The sequence below is a fragment of the Oryzias latipes genome, chromosome 8 (assembly GCF_002234675.1).
Source record: "Oryzias latipes chromosome 8, ASM223467v1".
In the NCBI taxonomy this organism is placed as follows: Eukaryota; Metazoa; Chordata; class Actinopteri; order Beloniformes; family Adrianichthyidae; genus Oryzias; species Oryzias latipes.
The window spans coordinates 20,580,109-20,600,087 of NC_019866.2; the positions used below are offsets into that span (position 1 = coordinate 20,580,109).

General features: G+C 45.1%; 2 protein-coding genes across 4 annotated transcripts; both read right to left on the reverse strand.

Moving 5' to 3' along the window:
* Positions 1 to 542: 542 nt before the first annotated feature.
* LOC101155032 (envoplakin) lies at positions 543 to 11,289 on the reverse strand. The gene is made up of 22 exons (XM_011478542.3): positions 11,106 to 11,289; positions 8,730 to 8,829; positions 8,437 to 8,591; positions 8,243 to 8,366; positions 8,042 to 8,170; positions 7,923 to 7,964; positions 7,677 to 7,838; positions 7,479 to 7,586; positions 7,021 to 7,116; positions 6,834 to 6,944; positions 6,451 to 6,597; positions 6,226 to 6,380; positions 6,053 to 6,150; positions 5,812 to 5,984; positions 5,563 to 5,741; positions 5,347 to 5,485; positions 5,074 to 5,267; positions 4,847 to 4,997; positions 4,688 to 4,771; positions 4,491 to 4,616; positions 4,311 to 4,403; positions 543 to 4,234 (listed from the first exon to the last, which is right to left on the reverse strand). The coding sequence occupies exons 1-22, from the start codon at positions 11,144 to 11,146 to the stop codon at positions 740 to 742; spliced, it is 6,102 nt and encodes a 2,033-aa protein (XP_011476844.1). The 5' UTR covers positions 11,147 to 11,289; the 3' UTR covers positions 543 to 739.
* A 2,547-nt stretch (positions 11,290 to 13,836) lies between these two features.
* On the reverse strand, positions 13,837 to 19,160 carry LOC101160075 (probable ATP-dependent RNA helicase DDX5). 3 transcript variants are annotated; one of them, XM_004071818.3, is made up of 13 exons: positions 18,988 to 19,160; positions 18,246 to 18,426; positions 18,061 to 18,157; positions 17,846 to 17,979; positions 17,706 to 17,771; positions 17,487 to 17,628; positions 16,741 to 16,901; positions 16,483 to 16,655; positions 16,290 to 16,400; positions 16,155 to 16,216; positions 16,025 to 16,084; positions 14,671 to 14,892; positions 13,837 to 14,544 (listed from the first exon to the last, which is right to left on the reverse strand). In XM_004071818.3, the coding sequence occupies exons 1-13, from the start codon at positions 19,038 to 19,040 to the stop codon at positions 14,132 to 14,134; spliced, it is 1,875 nt and encodes a 624-aa protein (XP_004071866.1). In that variant the 5' UTR covers positions 19,041 to 19,160; the 3' UTR covers positions 13,837 to 14,131. The 3 variants fall into 3 exon arrangements, with proteins under 3 accessions (XP_004071866.1, XP_011476846.1, XP_011476845.1); XM_011478544.3 differs by having other exon boundaries at positions 14,658 to 14,892; XM_011478543.3 differs by having other exon boundaries at positions 18,246 to 18,423; positions 18,988 to 19,158.
* Positions 19,161 to 19,979: the final 819 nt, after the last annotated feature.

Here is a 19,979-nt window from a genome sequence, read left to right on the forward strand (position 1 = left end):
GTTAACATTGGGAGTGAGGTCATCTGGAACCCACAAGAGAGCACAAGGGCTGTTTGGTCAAATATGACCCAACAGTAACTCTGTCAAAATCAAATAGATTTTTCAACCTCCTTTTTTACTTTTTTGATCTTTAAAGAAACAACTGTGACTTTCTAATACTTGTCCTAAACCTCATTGCTATTTTGCCCTCATTGGCCTTAAAAACCCAAAACGCTCATGAGTCATATTTAATCTTTAGTTTCCGAGCTCAGGGTTCAGTTTGAGAGTATTTCTCCTAAAGACCGTGACTCATGGTCACACGGAGCAACTTTTTCCAGGAAAATTCAGTCAAACTGATAATGACAACCCAAAGCTACCATTATACCAGCATCCGTGACAGACCAAGTGTGCTCTGTGTGCAGCAAAAACGTTTGTTTTGTGTGCTGGAATGCAAATGTTAAGTGTCAACTTGCTAAAAGACAAGAGTGATGGACAAAGTGTCTTCCTACTTCTGATTAAGCTCACAAGCTGTGAATGTGCTGAATAAGAAGACACAAAGTAAATTTTGTTGATTTTGATAAGTACTTTTTAATTGCAGAAATAAGTGTTTACAAAAACAACCCTCATTTTTACAGAAGACCCAAAGCAAAACAGAGAAAAACAACCCAAGAGTACCAAAATATATCCTTCTTTGCCTTTCTTTTCACTCACTGGTGTAGTAGCACCGTTGGCTGGAGGAGACACCTTGCTGTATCTTCTTCTAGACTTTGCTGTGCGGGGAGTGGAAGCGATAGTTGGAGTACGATGGAGTATTTTCAGCGTCAGTGGAGACTACAGGAAGCAGCAGTAGCCCGGTGCTGGGGTCCTTCTTGCACCGGTCCATAGCCTGCTTGTAAGAGATATTCTGTTTGGTGATGGGGTCCACCAGCTCCTTTGTGTGGAAGGCTTCATCTTGCAGCTCCTCTGCTGCTTTGCTGTCAATCATTCTGGTAGCGAGGGCCTCTTGGATGGTCAGGCGGCCCGGCTTAGAGGGATTGACTAGTCCACCGGTCAGGTACTGCGCCTCCAGGTACCTCTTGGCATTTTCAGGGGGGATATACCCTTTCTGCGCTGCCTGTGATGTTGAGAGACGTACTTTAGAAACTGGATCCTCAACCCCAGTGAAGGCCTTCTGGGCGTTCAGGAGCTTGTGCATGTGGCTAGAGTCAATGAGGTGGTTTTGGACCGCCTTGTGCACGGACAGTTTGTCCTTTTTTGTGAGGTCGACAATGCCGCCGGAGGCTGCCTGCGCCTCCAGCAGCTTCAGGCCGGTCTCTGCGTCTATGAGCTTGCGTGTCATGGCGCTTCTCACAGACATGCGGCTTTCCGTGGTCATGTCAAATATTCCAGAGATTGGGAAGTGCTCCTCCACGGCTGCTGCACTGAGGTCGTTCAAGCTGCCATTGAGATGAGAGTTCAGGTTGGTTTGGGAAGACCTCAGGGAAGGTATCATGGAGTTCAATGGAGAGGTTTGAGTAGCAGGGATAGATTTGTTGAGTCTCTCCTGTGGGGGAGGGATGTAAGGCTTTTGTGGCTCCCCAGCCACGATGAGTGCAAACTCAGAAATGGGCATCTTTCTGTCCTTGAAGCGTTTAAAGTCAGTCTCAGTTAAGCGGCCATCTTTCAGGGCATCATTGATGGAGTACTGCTTACCACTTTTTCGATCCTGCAGAATTGAGATGTCCCCATCTGGACCAGAGGAGGTGATCTCCTCCCAGTCGCACTCCAGCTCTGTCAGCTTAAGGTATTGGTCTCGATCAATTAGACCCAGCAGGTACGCGTTGTAGGGAGACATGTCTTTGCCGGTTTCTGGGTCCAGGATGGTGATCTTGGTTGAGAGGTTGGTCTCCCTGGTGTGAATTTCTGAATGTTCTTCTTTCTTGATGCTTTTCAGCAGCTCAGCGATAAGGGTCTCTTTCTGGTGAATTTTGTCCTTCTCATTCAGGATCTGTTTCTCCAGGCGTTCGACTTCAGAGGAGGTTTTGAGGCTTCTCTGGTGAGCAAGCTGGTTCTTCTCACTCAACAGCTTGGACTGCTGCTGGAAGGTGATGTTAATGCTGCTTCTCTGAGACTCCAGCGCTTTCAGCTGTTTGAGGAGATCCTCCTTCTCCTTTTGCAGCGCCTCCTTCTGAGAAGCGATAGCTGCCTCCTCCTGGGACTTCATGGACTTTGATGTGCTCAGCTGGTTTATTTGGATGGTTATCCTCTGAACGTTGTCTTCCAGGTCTCGCCTGTGGTTTCTTTCCTTGGACACTAAATCTCTGAGGCGATCCCTCTCAGCTTCCACTGTCGGGTCTTTCTCCACACGTACAACTTCTCTGTAAACGACTTTTTCTATTGATTTTTCTTTTTGCAGCAGTTCCAGCCTCAGCTGCAGGTTCCTGAGTTCTCTCTCCAGGTCAGAGACCTTGGTGCTCTCAGTCTCCAAGTTGGCGCGTACGTCGTCCGTGAGCTTTTCCAGCTTGGGGTCTCTCTCCACTTTCAGGACCTCCTCGATGATGATTTTCTCCTCCACAGGTGGGGGAGTGTTCTCCAGTTCAAGAATGCGAGCTTTTATTTTCCTTAGCTCTGCTTCCGCCTGGATCTTCCTTTGACGATCGTCTGACTCAGCCAGGTTAGTCTCTTTGTCCTGAACCAGGCCTCGCAGCTTCCTGACCTCCAGTTCCAGTTTCCTGCGCCCTTTCACTTCCTCGTCCAGGTTCCTGTTTAACTTTTCGTGCTGCTGGATCTGCATGGGGTCGTTTTGATAGCGAACCACGGGAATGCAGGTGGTCTTCTCTTCAGGCTTCTCTCTTTCCAGTGATATGTACTTGTTCTGGAGATCAAACAGACATTCCTCCAGGATGCGCCGCTGGTGGATCTCCTCTCTTACATCCCTGCGAAATCGATCAGCCTCTTTCAGCAGAAGAGGATCGTCTTCATATTTGATGAGCTCTTTCGTGACAAGCTTCGTCTCCACTTTGGATTTTTCTGCCTTCAGCTCATCTCTTTCCTTGCGTAGATGGGCTAGCAGCTCCAAGGTGGTGTCACAGTTGACTCTCAAACGGGTGGCTTGGTTGTTCAGACGTTGGAGCTCCCTAACCACTTCTGGGCTCTTCTCTTCCTTGATCACCTCTTGGGTGACCTCCTTGTACTCCACTTTGGGTTTCTGCTTACGTAAGATGGCCAGAGTTGCTAACACCTCTTCCATCTTTGTCTCTTTGTCGGCGCGGCCTCTGCCCAAATCCTGCAGCTCTTTCTTCAAGCGACGGAGCTCCACCTCAGTTTCAGGATCGACTCTGTAAATCTGGTGGATGAGCTCCTTTAGCTCCACCTTTGGCTTGAGCTTCTCCAGCTCTGTGTGCTGCAGCTGCAAAGTGGTCAGATCCTTCTTGAGGATTACGATCTCATCCTTCTCCTCCTCCAAGAGCATCTTTAGCTTCCTGGACTCCTCCAGCATTTCTGGATCTTGCTGCACTTCTTTGACCACCTTGGTGACGATCTTGGGTTGGATGGTGGGGATGACCCTCTCCAGCGTGTTCACCTGGCCCCTGATGCTAAAGATGTTGTCATTCAGAGACTTGAACATTAACTCTTCTTCCTCGATGAGGTTCTTGAGCACCAACACAGCTTTCATCATATCTGGGTCTTTCTCTAGTCTTACCACCTCCTTCTGTACAATCTTCTCTCGGATATTGGGTTTTTTCTGGGCCAGAACCGTGAGCTCGGTTTTCACATGGACCGTCTCTGACTCCCTGGTTTGGAGCTCCTGCTTTATTTTCTGCATCTCGTCTCTGATCTTTGCAGCCTCTTTGTCCAGCTTGGGGTCTCTCTCATACTCGGTGAGCACTTTGGTCACCAGTTTGGGTTCGACCTTTGTCAGCTGGACCTCTGTCTGGATCATCTTCTCGTTAATCTCCTTGATCTCAGTCTGGATTTTGGATCTCTTCAGATCTTCATCTTGGATTCTGGTTTTAAGAGACCTGAGTTCCGACTCTAGTTTGGGGTCGCGGTAGTACTGGACCACCTCCTTCTCCTCCAACCTCTCCACCCCTCTCCTGCTCTTCAGAGACACAAACCTCTTTTGGTATGTCTCTAGGTCTCTCTGTGCACACAAGCGCCTGTTCATCTCCTCGCTTAACTCCTTTTTCAGACTTTCAGATTCTTGATGGTCCACCATCTGGTTCTGAAGCTGCAGCTGTTGACTGACAGCAACCTGACTGATGTTCTCTTCCTTCTGCAAAAAAAAAGAAAAAGGAGGATTAGAGAGCCGCAAATGCAACCATGGAAACAAAAAGAAAACAACTTTGTACCCTCGCCATGATGTTCTTCGCTGTCTCCAGCTGACAGAGGCGCTCCTTGTTTTCAGCGGAAACTTCAGAGAAAAGGTTCAGCAGCTCTTGCTCCTTTAGCAGAACAAACAAATAATCATATTTATGTTAAAAAATCCACATTAGCTTGTGTGGTTTGGGGAGAGCAGCCTAAAGCCGTACCGTTCTCTGAACTCTCTGAGCCAAAGTTCGAGACTTTGTTATGACCTGTTCTTCCTCTTGGTCCTCCTCAGAGTCATCTTCATTGTTCAGACTCCTGCGGTAAGTCACTGACTTCATGTCATATTCCTGAAAGAACATTTTCAGAATAAAAGTGCTGAGCTTTGTTTGGGAACAAAAGAGTGAGCTTTCAGACTTACGTTCAGGCGTCTCTGCAGATCTTTGGAAAGGGCCTTTATTTGGGCTAAATCTTTCGTCTTCTTCTCGATGTCCTCCACCACTTTCTAGAAAAACCAAAGCAACCAGAACTCAGAACAAAACTCAGTAAAAAAAAACACGGGCTTATGGCTTCTTTTAACCTTCTGGGACTTCTCCTTGGTGATGATCTGAGCAACACCATCGGTACTATTCGCAGAGTTGTTCGGCAAATTTAACAGTGCGTAATCCAGTGAAGAAACAGCATTCTGGAAGTCTCGACTTCTGTTGATTGCTCGCTGTAGGAGAGCTAACCTGGAACAAAGCATAAAGTGTCAGAAAATCAAGCAGAACCTAGCTTGAATGATGCCTGTTTCCTTGGTTTACTCACCTGTCCTGCAGCTGATTTTTGATGTTTGCGTAGCGGTTCTTCAGCTGATTGACCTGGTTCTCCTGGCGCTGGATGTCGGGGCAGTACTCCCCTAAAGTCTGCTGCACGGAGCTGCATGGTTTCTTTGTCAGGTCCAGATCTTTGCCCAGCTTCACCAGCTCGTCCTTTGCTGAGAAAACCTCCTTTTGTACGTCCTTTTTGACAAAGTAAGAAAGAAATAAGAGACCGTAGTGATCAAAAAAAGGAAATGTTTGTGCCATTTTGTTGCACCACCTGAATTTCCTGTTTACGGTTTTCCAGAGCAGAAGGTTTATTAAGAATGGTTCCATCTTCAACAAGCTTCTTCTCAAACCCAGAAACCAGGTCCTCCACATGTTGGATTTGCCTTTCCAGGAACATGGAGGCTGTCGCTCTGTTGCGAGCAGAGAAAACAGAGGTAAGCATCACAAAGAAGAAGCTGAAACCCAGATGCCGCCGTGGACATCGTACTTTTTATTGTAGAGATCGATGAGAGTTTCGATGTTGTCGATCTTGTTGTTGGCAGAGTTTAGTTTGGCCGGAAGGATGGAGGCTTTGGGCCCCAGAGGTTTCTTGGCCAGGGCGGGATCCAGCTTTCTTTGGATGGTGGACTTCTCAGACTCCAGCGCTCGGACTGTTGCAGCAGATTTCTGTTTGAAAAAGAAAATAAGTTCCTCTGGCTTGTCACCTCCTCTATAAAAGGCAGCAGCCCACGGTCACCTCATGCTCCTGATGTCTCCTTGCTAGATCTTGAGTGGGGTTGCGGTTATCCAGAGGGGTCCTCAGTCTCTTCAGAATGTCCTCCTGGCTCTCCTCCAGGGCTCTGTTGATCCGCTCCAGATCCTTGAGGAGCTCTGCAGCTTGGATTTCTTCTGGAGAACTTTGCAGAACAGCTGGGAGCAGATTTCAGTTTCAGAACGAGCTTCCTTCAGACTGAAGTCTGAGAACGTTTTGTTCTAACCTGCTTTTTGAGGATGGTCCACCTCAACCACGGGAGTCCTCAAAGAGGCCATCAGGGCAGCTCTTTGGCTCTTCAGGTCTGCCAACTTCCTGTCCAGCCTGAACACACAGGGGTTAAAGGCAGCTGTATAGGGTCGAAGTTAAAACTTATTATCTATTTTCAAGCAGCCAGACCTGTCGACAGTCTCCAAAGCCTCAGCATCAGGGGGTGGGATCAAAAAACACACCCCAGGGAGGGTTTTGATCTTTCCACTTCTGTTCTGAAGCTCCCAGTTGTTTCCATCAAAGTTGGACTTGAGGATCAGCTGATCGTCACGTGTCACAACATCCTGAAACGGACACAACCATGAAGGAAGCTTTTCCAGAGTTGGGACAGGTGAGCGGGAGGCGCTCTCTTACCTCTTCATTGGTCCAGTCACACAAGGAGATCACAGGGGTGGGCTTCCTGGGCTGGACTCTGCGTAACTTCAGAGGAGGGATGCTGCTGCTGCGCTCCTTCAGAGAAGCCAGGCGCTGCTCATTCCTCCTCAAAGACGGTTCGTCTCCCTGTCGGGTCAAAAGCAGCATCAGCTCCTGTTACTGCTGAGATCCTCCTGATTCCAGTCTTTGATGACATCTGGAGGCAGATTCACTGCACAGGCATGACTGTGGACCAAAGCTCTGACAAATAAACTAGTTTTCTCTGAAACAAGCCAAACTTGCTGCTGAAAACATGCGGCAAAACTGAAACCCGCCAAACCAGCGTCTCCCTGAATGCTCACATCCTCCCCCCTGAAGCGTACCTCCAGGGCCAGCAGGATCTCAGGGTTGCTCTTGTTGCTCAGAGACTGAGGGTCCAGAGTGGAGCTGAGTCTCTCCAGAGAATGGGACAGCGTCTCTGCATCCAGCTGGAACTGCATGAAACAACCAGCAAGGCTCAGTGAGCGTTGACTTCTTCACAGTGAATCACGTCTACAAGAAGGCCTCTACCTTTTTGTAGATGTCGATGTTGTCCAGGTGGGTTTCTTGGGCCAAGCAGAGGTTGAGGAAGGCCTGCCACTCAAACTGCACCATATCCTTATGTACCTGCACAGAACCAAGACCTTCAGGTCATTGGTGCATCTTATACCTGGAGATCTGCTTCAGTTTAAAGGAGGAAGACAGATGATCTCTTCACAATAAAACCTCACAGCACGTAAAAAACTTCCTTTGGTAAAGAAGGGGAAGTGTAACCTTTCAAAATAAGATGTTTCACAAAGAAAACAATCCTAGTTTGGTTTTGTTTAACCAAAACAAATTGAATTTATTTCCAGCTATGAAAAAAGTCACCTTTTTCACTTTTTTTTAGTATGAAAAAAAATTATGACTTTTCTCAACATGAAGTTGATTTAAACTTCACAAATATTTTTTTCTTCTATATTTTGCAGGGCCGCTGCGCCTGAATTCACCTGTACAGCCACGGCTCCGGGGTGTCCTGCTTCCATCAGGTCGTCTCCATCCTTCAGCAGCTGCTGGACTTCTTCCTCATGCGCGAGCAGACTGTGAGATTTGAATTTCTGTGAATAGAAACAGTTTGAATGTTTCCCTTATTTTGGCTGAATTTGCCTCTTTTTTCACCTTTCTTTAATCTGTCTTTGACCTCCCACCTCGTATTCTGTGCGAACGCCTGCGGGGTCCACCATCCGGTCGCTCCAATCCCTGTGCATGATCTTCTCCTGCTGGCCGGACAGGTAGACCAGCTCCTTGGTGCATTTCTGCAAGTATTCGTACAGAGAGGCCAGGTGTTTCTGCCGGAGCTTCGAGCTTTCCTGCAGAAAATTGGCATCATTTTCAGACTCTATGAGCATCAAAATGAGAATTCTTTAAAAAAGAAAAAAACTCCAGATGCTCACAAGTAGTTCAAAGTGTTTCTCTTTGAGGGCGGAGTACTGCTCCTGTGAAGAGAGAAGGAACAGGTAAAAAGCTGCAGGGCCCCCCTCTGCTCGCTCACATAGGAATGTTGGTTCTTCACCTTGGAGGGGGTGCTGCTGGGCTGTAGCTGGTCACCGTAGGCCTCCACCTCCTGGTGAAGAATGTTGTGTTCTGCTATCTGCTTCTCCACATCAGACACTTTGGGGCCGTAGTCTGACCGTAACTGGCCCTGCAAGTCAACAGCAAACATCAGCTCTCACCCTCAAGGAGCTGAAAGCATCGGCTCAGAGTCGCAGCTCACCTGTTTCTCATCAAGCAAAGCCCTCCAGTCGGTCTTCGGCGGCAGCTGCAGGTTGGGAACTGGGTCGTACAGATCCCTGTAGGCAGCGAAGCCCCTCACCCAGCGCTCGTGGAGATTCTTCACGCTGGAACAGAGACAGATCAGCTTGTTTCCATGCTGCTTCGTGTTTACTTCTGACTGCAGAGTACACTCACTCTCTTTCTATCTCATTAGACTGAGGGTGCTTCAGCTTCTTGGCTTTGTCCACATCAAGGAAGAGGTTCTTCAGCAGCTCTTCGGCCTGCGCCAGGTTGTCTGCGTTCTCCTTTTGATGGAGGTGCTCCTGGTTCTTCTGCTCTCGCTCCTTGTCCTGCACAACAGTTTGACCCTGAATTTCAGCTTCTGTGACCTCTTTGAGACATTTTTGAGCTCATGGTTTCCAAACAGACCAACGCGTTCAGGATTGATTCTACTCTCAATGCTGATGTGGAGGATTTGAGGTTCTCACCACAGACAGAAGGTGTTCTACTCGCAGGACGTTCTTCTCCACCTGGTCTGCATTCTTCTGCATGCGAGCGATCACAATGGCCAGATCGCTGGCCTGACTCCTGAAGGGAAACACAGATGAAGAGCCGCTAATGATGAACTGATGGGAGTCAGGATGTTCTTAAAGAAGATTTCAGCAAGAAGAAGAACTGAAGGTTTGAATTCAATTGTATTAGTATAGCATTACATAAAAAAACAGAGCTTGTCCTATAAATTGTTTAAGTTTCAAAGCAGAAAAATTTATTTTTTTGGACTTAGATAAAAAAAACGTATAATTAATACGTAATATTATGCATAAAGAAAAGCTAAATGAATAAAACAGCCACTTTTTTTAGAGAAGCCTCAGATTTCAGTTTCTGTAACCCTTGTGCTATCCAAGGCACTTTAACGTTGGGAGTGGGGTCATCTGGACCCCACAAGACGGTTAAAAAAGGTTAAAAAATCCCAAAACACAAAATAATTCTCAGGCACGGCTGTGGTAGGTTCATGACTTGCAGCAGGTGACTTGTTGGGGAAATTATTTTTAAATCAAATGATAAGAGATAAATATATATCAATGTATAAAAATGTGAAATAAAGATTTGCACCAATGAAAAGCTTTTAAACTCAGATGTGTGGTGACGCTCTGGACTGTCCCTCCTGCACCCAGACAGGAAACTAGTATTTTAAAAAGATACATTATATTAAATATAAATAACAGATAAGCAATAAAAAAAAAACAGCATTGTGAATTTTTTTTTAGAAGAGTAGAGATCCCAAAGCTCAGATATGACTTTTTTATTTAAATCAACAACTTCTCAAAATAATTGTTAAGCACGGCTGTGGTAGGTTAATGATTTGGAACAACTAAGTTGTGTGCCAAACTATTTTTTAAATGAGAGCAGCTTGGCTGCTGTTAAATAAACTTCGAGGTATGCAAATGTCAAATAAAGGTTTGCATCAAAGAAAAGCTTTGAAACACATCTCTTTGTGCCCCACGCGTTTGCTGGCGCTCCGGACGGTCCCTCCTGCACCCAAGACATGAATCTATTTTCACCAGACACACCTGAGCTCAGTCTCAGAGGACAAAGGAAGCCCCCTCCCCTTATATCTGTCCCCTCCTGTAAGCAGTAAAGAATGTGGACGGTGTGCAGGAATGTAACCCAGACTCCTCTGCTGAGATGGAGGTCCGGTTTATCATTACACATTATGGCTCACTGTGGGTGGATCCTGGAGACAACTGAGGCCTGTTAAGTGTTTTTACTACTCAAAGTGCAGGAAAGTACTGCAACTAAGCAATGAAATGACTAAATAACCTGTTACTATAGCTTCATGAAGCAGAGTTTACAAAATAGAAGAATACGTTTTGGCAGAAATTTTTTTAAAAACTTTTTTTCCACTTTTGCTGTAATAAATTGAGCAAAAACATCATACAGTTCGATGCATTTAATGCCCTCATATGTCTCTCCTCTTATTTCCACACAGAGTTGTTTGTTTTTGCCTCCACAGCGTCTCTGTTTTTCTGATGAATGTGTCAGAAACCGGAGAATCCAGACGAGCTGAAGTCGTCGGAAGCTCCAGAGTCGATTGAGACAAACACGAGTGGCATTGAGGAGTCACTGCCCTGCCACTCCCTTCAGTTTCATCCTCCACTCCCCACGGTGAAAGACGGCTGATGTGCTGTACCATGTGACCCCCGCCCGCCCGCTGACAGGTGGAAGAAACACCTGCACGCATCTATGAGCATGCAGAGTTCATGGAAGGGGAGTCAAACAACCTGTTGAGCAGCAGCGAAACAATAGGAGACGAGCTGCAGAGGCGAACGCATGCTGGGAGGCATGACGTACTGCAATGGCATGCAGCTCAGCTCCAGAAACATATCAAACTCTGTGTTATTTAAAATCAAACAACTTTCACTCAAACTTTATATGCACTCCTAATGTATTTTTTAAAAAAAGCCTCAAATCGGCTCCAATAAAGCTAAATTCCTGAAAGCTGAATTCAGCTCTCAGTAAAGTGAAGCATCAAGAGATCAGGCAGAGACTTTCTGAGTCCAAACTCTGCAGGCGGCTCAGCAAATGCTGAAGAGAGCAGGTTCCAGGTGAGGATGACTAAAATGATCAACATGGGGGCAGAAGTTTTCAGATGAAACAGGAAAAAGGGGGCAGATGTGTCCTGCTGAAGGAAGTTTCACGCATGTCTCCGCTCTTTTTGTCTTTCAGGAACACCAAACCAACTTGAATCCTTTGAATTGTTTGTATAAATAGAAGAGTCATGTGCAAACATGGAGAGCAGAGACAGAACTCTGTAGAAACCCGCAGAGAAAGACACACAGACAGAGAAGGAGACTCCAACGCACCTGCTTATCTTGACAGAACTTAACTCCTTTTTCTTGGACATCCTGGGAATCTGTTTGTGTAACCTGAGTCCAGATGTGTGTCGTCCTCGTCTTCCAACGTCGTCCCGTCGTGAGGAAGCGTCCACCTGTCTACTTTTAGAGCAGGAGGTGTGTCTGGATTTAAAGCAAGGCGGACCTGTTCCTCCCTCCTCCTGCTGCTGCCCTGCTGCTCTTATTCTGAAAATCCCACACAAACTTTGACTTTTTAGGAGTTTGATTTTCGTTTTTTTTTCTGAAAATGTAATCGAAATAGTTTTCTGGCAGGGTAGTTCATTTGGAAATTATTATTATTATTATTATTAGGATTTTTTTTCAGTTTCCCAGGTGGAACGTGGTCATCAGTGGGTATCGGCACTTATCTGACACACACCCTGTGAAATTACACAAGAGTCAAGGTCTGATGGGAGGAATCCAAAGTTCACCCTCAGCACAGACGTGTTCTGATAAAACACTCAGAACGCAGACGGAGAGTTTGGAGAGGAAAGCCTCTGCTTGTGGTTTCAAGGAACCATGTCAGCGGGAAGGCCAAGCATGCCGCCCCGGCTCATGCCTGCTGTGGGTGTGGGAGACCCACACCCAGCGACTCCAAAGGCCAACACCTTCATGCCTGCGGTGAGTGGGCGGGATTAAGGAGAGGAAACAAAGAGGAACTGAAATCACACAGCGGTGGGGCAGGAAAAGTGACACAAAGCTTTGGGTAGTCACACCTGACTTCTACTCAAGTCCGCGACGACAAAAGCTGCTGGAGTCACAAATGTGATCCGGGTTTAGTTTAATGCAACAAACAATGGAAAGAATGTTGCTTCAAACGGTGGTGTTATGGTAGCTGTGAAAAGAATGCAAAGACTTGAAGTTTGAAGTTTGAACTGACATGGTGGTTTGTTTAGCAAATTCTGAACAAGATCAGGGCTGATGCTAGAATCAAAAGAGGGGCCCGTCCATCATGATGTAAATAAGATTCTCAACAAAACCAAAATAAACAAAAAAACAACATCTCACTGAAATCAGTCAAGTATTTAAAACAATGAAATACTTCAATTTAAAAATATAGAATCCCAAAAAAGTATCAAAAGAATATGTAATAGTATACTGTATCTTCAAAATAAAAGCATTAAATAGAATAAGAAATTCAAAGTCACGGTTGCATTTTTTAAAGATTAATTTTTTTAAGATGAAAAAAAATAAATGAATTGACAAGAAAATTGTACCAACTTGTTTTTAAGATGACCTTTATTGATGAGTTAGGTAGAAGAGGAAGAACCTTTTTTGGTCAGAGAGGTAACCATTACAAGCATTTAGCTCACACGAGGCCATAAAGATTAGCTTTAATCAGAGCCAACGCAGCAAATGCACAATCTACAGCAAAGCATGGAAGTAGGGGAGCAATAATATGGGCTTCTTAATGCACCTCTGCTTTGTTTAGAACTTTTTGTAAATCAAACCAACCAATTTGTTGTTAGTAGAATAAAAAAAAGTCTTCTCTGAATCTATTGCAAGTTAGCGGTGAGAAATGGATCCACTCTGAGATCCTTTACACGTTTATCTTCATGATAGAGTTGCTGGTTCAATACTGGAACAGAACAATAAAAACTATTTTCAGGGCTCCAGAGTCATTATATGCAAAGAGGAAACAAAAAAGGATTGAAGTGAATATTAGAAATGTGAGAGGAAATAGAAAAATATTTTTTTTTCACTTTTCTTGCATAACTTCAGAACTTTTCGTTCCCTTTGTTACCCCGTAGGTGTAAAAAAATAAATGCTTTCTTTTTTTGTTTTGAAAAGGAGTTGTCAGCGGTGAGGTGGGGCCCTCATTCCAGCATGAAACCCATTACCTGGCGGTTGTAATGATTACTCAGTGAGCATTCTTGACATGCCTTCATTCCACATTCCTGTACGTGTCTGAAGCAGTCACACCTTCAGAACCGGAGTGACGGGGCGTTCTTTATCACGGGTCCCTGACCCGTTTATCTTCATGACAGCTCAGAAGGTTGCTAGTTCACTAAAAACCTCCCATTCTTGATGATTTCTCTGTCCAATCTTTGCTTCACATTTATCATTTTTATGATTGAAGACTGAGATTTTTAAAATTAATCTCTAAATCAATTTCTTACGGAATACGTTTTTTTTCCCCCCACAGCGACTTCCTTTCTGGATTTTGAGCAACACTAATGACATTTCCTAAATGACTAAACTGCATTAAGTATTTAAGAATTATTCATAAAAAAGCCATTTAACAAGGCAACTGATTAAGATTTCCGTTTTAAAATATTTTTCCTGGATGTCTGAGACACATTGAGTTTTATTAAAGAGCAAATTTAGGAGAATTTTTCATGTTTGTGTTTTTTTTTCCTATTAAGATCAGTGTTGACAAAATATAACATCTGCCTGGATGTAGGCCAGAAAACAGTTCCTACATTAAATTACATGAAGTTTTAAGAATGTTGATTGTTTTAGATGTTTTATGAAAAGGCCTCTTGTTATTTTAATAGAGATTATTCAAAATATTTTAGAAAATCTGATTTAAAGAGAAATGGGAAAACAAACAAAAAAAGTTTCCAGATGTTCACGACAAACCTTTTGTGTCATGTGCTGCCTAAGTTCAGAATAGTTTGTGAAGGGCGACACCTGCTGGAAGCTGAGGGACACAGCAGCTCAGAGTCACTTCAGTAAAAAAATAAAACAGCAAATCAAATTATTTTTAACTGTTTTATTTGAAAGATCATGCAGTGCACTTCCAAGATGGGAGCTTCTTACTTGATAAACATGAAAAGCAATACACTTGTAATCACCTAATACAAAACTAAACATCACTTAGGAATGTGACAAATTAAATACCTGAAAGAAAAAAAAAAATTGCTACACTGCAGATGTTCGAAAAGTCCTGATAAATTTGAAGTTGTAACCCCGTCGAGTAAATACAAAAAAAGATAACTGGATTGAGTACTTAAGACAAAAAGAGGAATAAGTTATTCTGTTGAAGGATGAGATTACTGAGAAAACTGAGGAGGGGGCATGGCGTACGGCACCATTTGGGGTGGAGGAATCTGCTGGGGGGCAGCCTGTCCCTGGGCGTAGGTGAACGAGGGGTGACTCGCGCCGTTCTGGGCGACAGCATTAGCCGCGGCGTACTGCTGAGGCTGGAAGCCGTTCTGCACAAAGGCTCCTGCCTGGTTGGAGTTGAAACTTGCCTGTCCGTTGGCGGCGTAGCCAGCGGCGGCGGCGCCGTAGCCATTGGTGCTGCTGGTGTTCATGCCTCCGTAAGCTCCGTTCTGGGAGCTGGCACTGAAAGCTTTACTCTGTCCGTTGTCAAATCCTCGGTTTTCCCGGTCCCTACCAAAATCCCGCCTACCAGATGAAAACCTATCCCGCCGATCGTCCCTATAGCCACCTCTTGAACGACCTGAAGACAAAGATTTGAAAAGGTTGATTAAAATCTGAACCAAGACCGAAGAAGCAAAATTCCCCACCAGGAAGGAAGCAGCTGCTGCTCACAGCACACTTTCTGTATCTCACCAATTGGATTTACCTCCTCTATCCTCAGCCATTTGGAGGAGCTTGGGGTTGATGGCCTGGTTGGCCTCGCGCAGCACAGCGATGAGGTCGCTGGCTTGCCTCATGTTGTTGGCGGTGAAGAAGGTATAGGCTGTGCCCGTCTTTGAGCTACGAGCAGTTCTGCCAATGCGGTGGATATAGTCCTCAGAGTTGTTGGGGTAGTCATAGTTGATGACAAATTTCACATCTTCAACATCTGTAAAGTTGCGTTGCCGTGTGGCAGAAAAGGACAGGGCAGCACAGAAGTGTGCCAGAGCCACCACAACAACCAGGCCAAACAAAGAAAAGTCAAGTTAGTCCCAGTGCACGGCGCAGATAACCAGCAAGGCTGAAAGAGACTGGCATTAAAACGACAGGAGAGTCTGATCCACGGACACTACGGTGGGAAAAGAGAAACGATGCACACTCCACGAGCTTCCAACTCATGCTGCCGAGGAAGAAGCCTTACCCCCATGTGTGGAGTATGCAATCACTAGTCCATTCCCACTGCAGCATCCCCTCCAACTGTCAGCTGACCATCACTGTGCCCCAACAGACGGGGGCAACATTGAGCCTGAACTACTCTGACTTGCTTTAAACTTCTGCACACATAAACCTAAGTCCTACAGTGAACCACCTTCTCAGCTTTATCCAGACCCAGTGTTCACGTGACCTTCAAGTCTCTCGTTGGCAGGTCTCGACATGACTTTGAAACGCAGGCGAGGGAGGAGTGTGAGCTTGGATTCTGTCCGACTGTCCAACTAGCATGTCCCACTGTCACCAAAAGCGCCAGTAGCCATGACGTTACAGAGGTGAAGGTATGACCGATATCTGGGACTGCTCTTCGGGCTGAAGGATCATTAATTCCACCCATGCTTTATAGGTCTAACAGAAACACCAGACAAAGTGACTTGCAATGACCATAGACACATGCAAGACTTCAGGAGAGATGGGCTTTGAGCTGGGACAGTCAAGAGCCTGGGTGTGTGAAGCAGTCCAAACCATTGCCAGAGAACACACCAGCATTTGGGGGGAGGAACTGTGGCCAGCCCTCAACTCTCCCTCCCCCAGAGTTTTTGGCAGGCCAGCGCGTTTATGCTGCACTTGGGCCTGGTCACCTCTGTACATCTGCTCAACTGTGAGACCCGTGCCTCGCCAGTCAGGACACCTCCAAGAATCCTCCTTCCCCCTCTGGGTACCTGGGCTTGTCATGCCAAGGCCCTGCCACACAGACTGCTCCTTCAGGTCAGGGAAGAAACTCAGAAAGAAGCAGAAGAGTTACAGAAAGCAATATACTTTCTTTCTGATATACAAAAAGATACAAGAGGAAGTGAGGGGTTTGTACTGACCTAAACCTCTGGAGGCAACATCTGTGGCGATGAGAATTGGAGCCTTCCCAAATTTGAACTCTGGAAAAAGAAACTGCAGTGAGATGACCTGCAGCTCCATGCAGGTTCCAAATAATCAATGGGAGCTTACCATTGAGAACCCAGTCCCTTTCCTGTTGGCTTTTATCTCCATGGATTCCCATTGCAGGCCACCTGCAGAAACAGAGTCAACACTTAAGCATTACATTTTTTTGTTTTTTTAATGCTACAAATCAGGCTGACTCACCCGTCCCTCCTCATCCTCCTGGTGAGGTCATCGCAGCGCCTCTTCGTCTCTACAAATATGATTGTCTTGTTCTCCTTCTCGCTCATGATTTCTTCCAGTAGACGGACCAGCCTGAGGAGAAACATTCAGTGGGTGAGGAAACCTTCACCTCATGCTGTTGAGAGATTTTTTTCCCCCCAGCTGAGAAACACACTTGTTTTCCTTCTCTCCGTCTGTACAAACGTCCACGATCTGCAGGATGTTGTGATTGGCGCTCAGCTGCAGTGCCCCTACGTTGATCTGCACGTACTCCTTCAGGAAGTCCTCTGCCAGTTGGCGCACTTCTTTAGGCCAGGTGGCGCTCCACATCAGAGTCTGCCGGTCAGGCTAAAAACAACGAGAAGCGACATTTTTTCACACAACATTCACAAAACACGCCACTGCAGGCGAAGTTCTCAACCACCAAACCTACCCGGATTTGGTCAACAATTTTGCGAATCTGAGGTTCGAAGCCCATGTCCAGCATTCTGTCGGCTTCATCCAGCACCAGGTAGGTGCAGCGGCGCAGATTCGTCTTTCCCGACTCAAGAAAGTCGATAAGTCTGCCTGGAGTGGCAATGCAGATCTCCACACCTGTGAGGCGAAATACAGTCAACAATCTGCAACTTTTCATGCATCAGATGCCCTATAAATAGAGATTTTTGTGCCATTATTCCAAGCACAACACTCACTTGTGCTCAAAACTATGTTGCACTTGAAACAGAAAAATCCCCTTTTAAATTTAGTGTTGCGCTTTGAATAATGCCACCAAAAATCTCCATATTTAAAGACACTCCAATGTAAAAATTTTGTTTTTTTTACATATATTTGTGGCATTTTTCTGATTATGTAGTATACGTATTAAGAAAATTAAACTTTATATTGCATTTCTGAATATTTATTCAAGTCAGTTGATAAAAACAAAAAAATGCCGTAAACAGAGCTCTCAGTTATGGGTGACGGGAAGGGGAGTGGGTTTGCTCCACGCCAATAGCTCCTTCCACAACTCAAAGGTCAATTTCTATTTAACTACTTCTGCTCTGCAGATTCTACGTCCTCAAGAGAAAGAAAGAAAAAAACAACTAAAAACTATTTCGGATAAAAATGGCATTCTCAATTAAAAGACCACCACGCTCCTAAACTAGATCATAAGACGAGTGGGACTTTTAATCCCCGTACCCCTCTCCAGGTCACGGATCTGGGGTCCCTTTGGAGCTCCTCCATAGATACAGGTGGATTTAAGGCGAGAAGCTCTGCCGTACTCTGCAGCCACCTGTTGCACCTGCTGGGCCAGCTCTCGGGTTGGGGCCAGAACCAAGCACTGGAAGAGCAAAACGGCACATTTAGAGCCCAGACATGTTCAAACTGTTACCACTGAGGACACCGTGCGGGACTTACAATAGGGCCATCTCCACGCTCCAAGAAAGGCTGGTGGTTGATGTGAACAATTGCTGGCAGCAGATACTGAAGAGCGAAGAGAAACACATTTACATACCAACTCTCTATAAAGAAGCTAAATGTCAAACAGGACTACTTACAGAAAGCGTCTTGCCTGACCCCGTCTGTGCAATGCCAACCATGTCTTTGCCACTGAGAGCCAAAGGCCAGCCTTGAGCCTGGATGGGAGTGGGTTCAGTCCAGTTCTGTTTGTTGATGACTTCCATCACATAAGCTGGAGAAAACGGAAACAGATATTAGAGCAGAACTACAGATAATAACAGACATGCACGGATGTAAATGATTTAAAACTTACATGGGAAGCTTGCTTCGTGGAAATGGGTGATGGGATTGGGACACTCTCTCCCCTTCACTGTAATCACCTTGGTTCTTCTGTACTGCTCTACTTCTTGCTACAAAACAAAAACAATTAAAAGTTTAGACCGGATGCATCACTCCACACGTGGGCAGAAGAGCACATGTTCAGGTCGGGATAAATACCGGAGATCTTCGGGCCACGTCGGCGTGCTGCTGGTAAAAGTTCTTCTCGAACTTGGGAAGTTCGTCCAGGTTCCAGTGTTTCTTCCGGAGCCGCTCTCCGGGGTTCCCAAACTTTCCTCCGCCACCTCCACCGCCGCCGCCGCCGCGACTTCCACCAAAACGAGGACCTCCACCATAACTGCTGCAGGAGAGACAAAAGGGGCACGAGAGTCAACCAATGGCCGCCGACACAAAGTGGAGGAGCAGCGGAAAAATGCCGGCATTTTGTGTCCGCCGCCACATGGCGAAAAGCCGACTAAGCTAGGTTAGCATTAGCGCTTCACTTTTGGCTCGTGCCCTACATAACAAAGGCCGGGAACCAAAACACCTCCAAACCAACATATTTGTAAGAAGGGACAAAAGATATAAGACTTCAGTATAAACGAAAGGAGAAGAGTATTGACTCAGACTGAATTTATGTAAACCGTTAACTTATCGGCACGAGGCCGACCACGAACAGACAAGGCCTCAACCAGTCAGAAACGCCTATTTTCGACTCGCTCTCAGAAATATTTCATATACCGACCTAATTATTCAAATATTAGATGTAAAACTACCCAGACCTTCAATTTCAATGATTTGAACAACATTTTTTCCATTTTTCTTCTGATTTTTAATCGCGGTTTTAAGCCGTGTCAGCCATTTCATAAGAGCAGCAGGCAGAAAACTGACCCAACAAACAAAAATCTTAAGGTAGACTCACCCTCTGTCTCTATCCCTGTCTCTGCCACGATCTCTGTCGGAATATCCAGGCATGATGTAAACAACAAAGATAACTTTAAAAACAATAAATACAACGTGGATTTTCTGCCGATAGAGGTAAAAAGAGCTGGCAGCGCTGTTGAAATGCCGGTAGTGTAAAACGAGACCTGGCTTATATTGAAAGAGGAAGTCTCTTCTTCGAGGTATTCATCCGCCACAACAGTTTTAACGGGACTTTGAAACATCAGGAACACACGAAAAAACAGCAAATTTGTCCTTTTTTTTTACTTAACCCCCCCGAGGAAACTATGTTAATTATAGTCAATATACATAATAATCTCTATTGTCAAAAGAGATCACCACCCGAAAAGAATAACCTCGGTGATGCCATTCTTTAGTTATATATCTATTTTGTAACTTTTTTTTTTTAGTCCAATAATTAAAATTGATGCAAAAAGCAACCAAAATGTTATTTTCTTTAAAATTGACAACTCGGGGGGGTTGTTCTATTTTTGTTGGCGGATGAATATGTACAAAATAGAAAACGCAGTGCTTCGGCTCGGTTGGGATCAAGTTTTTCCCCGTTTTAACAGTAAATGACGTCAGCGGAAGTACATAGCATATAAAATTTAACTCCTCTGTCTGCATGTGTTTATAAATTAACTTGCTGCTTGCATGTATTATTTAAATACCAACAGAATTAAAATTAGGAAACTTTTTCTTTGAGGTTTAACCATTTTCTTGTACAGAGCGGACCTATTGCGAGTAAAGAAGACTTTCTGTCTTGAAGTGTAGGTGTTGTGGCTGAACCTGAGAGATACTAATAAAAAAAAAATTCATTCTGCAGCTTTCGAATCTCTGGTAGATTCATACCAAAACATAGTAGTAGTAGTAATTAATTAGACTTTTGTTTTTACTAAATAAAAAGTTTACTTTCCTAGAAATGTTCAATATTATGTATATTTGTGCTGGCACGTTGCTTATTTTGACCTT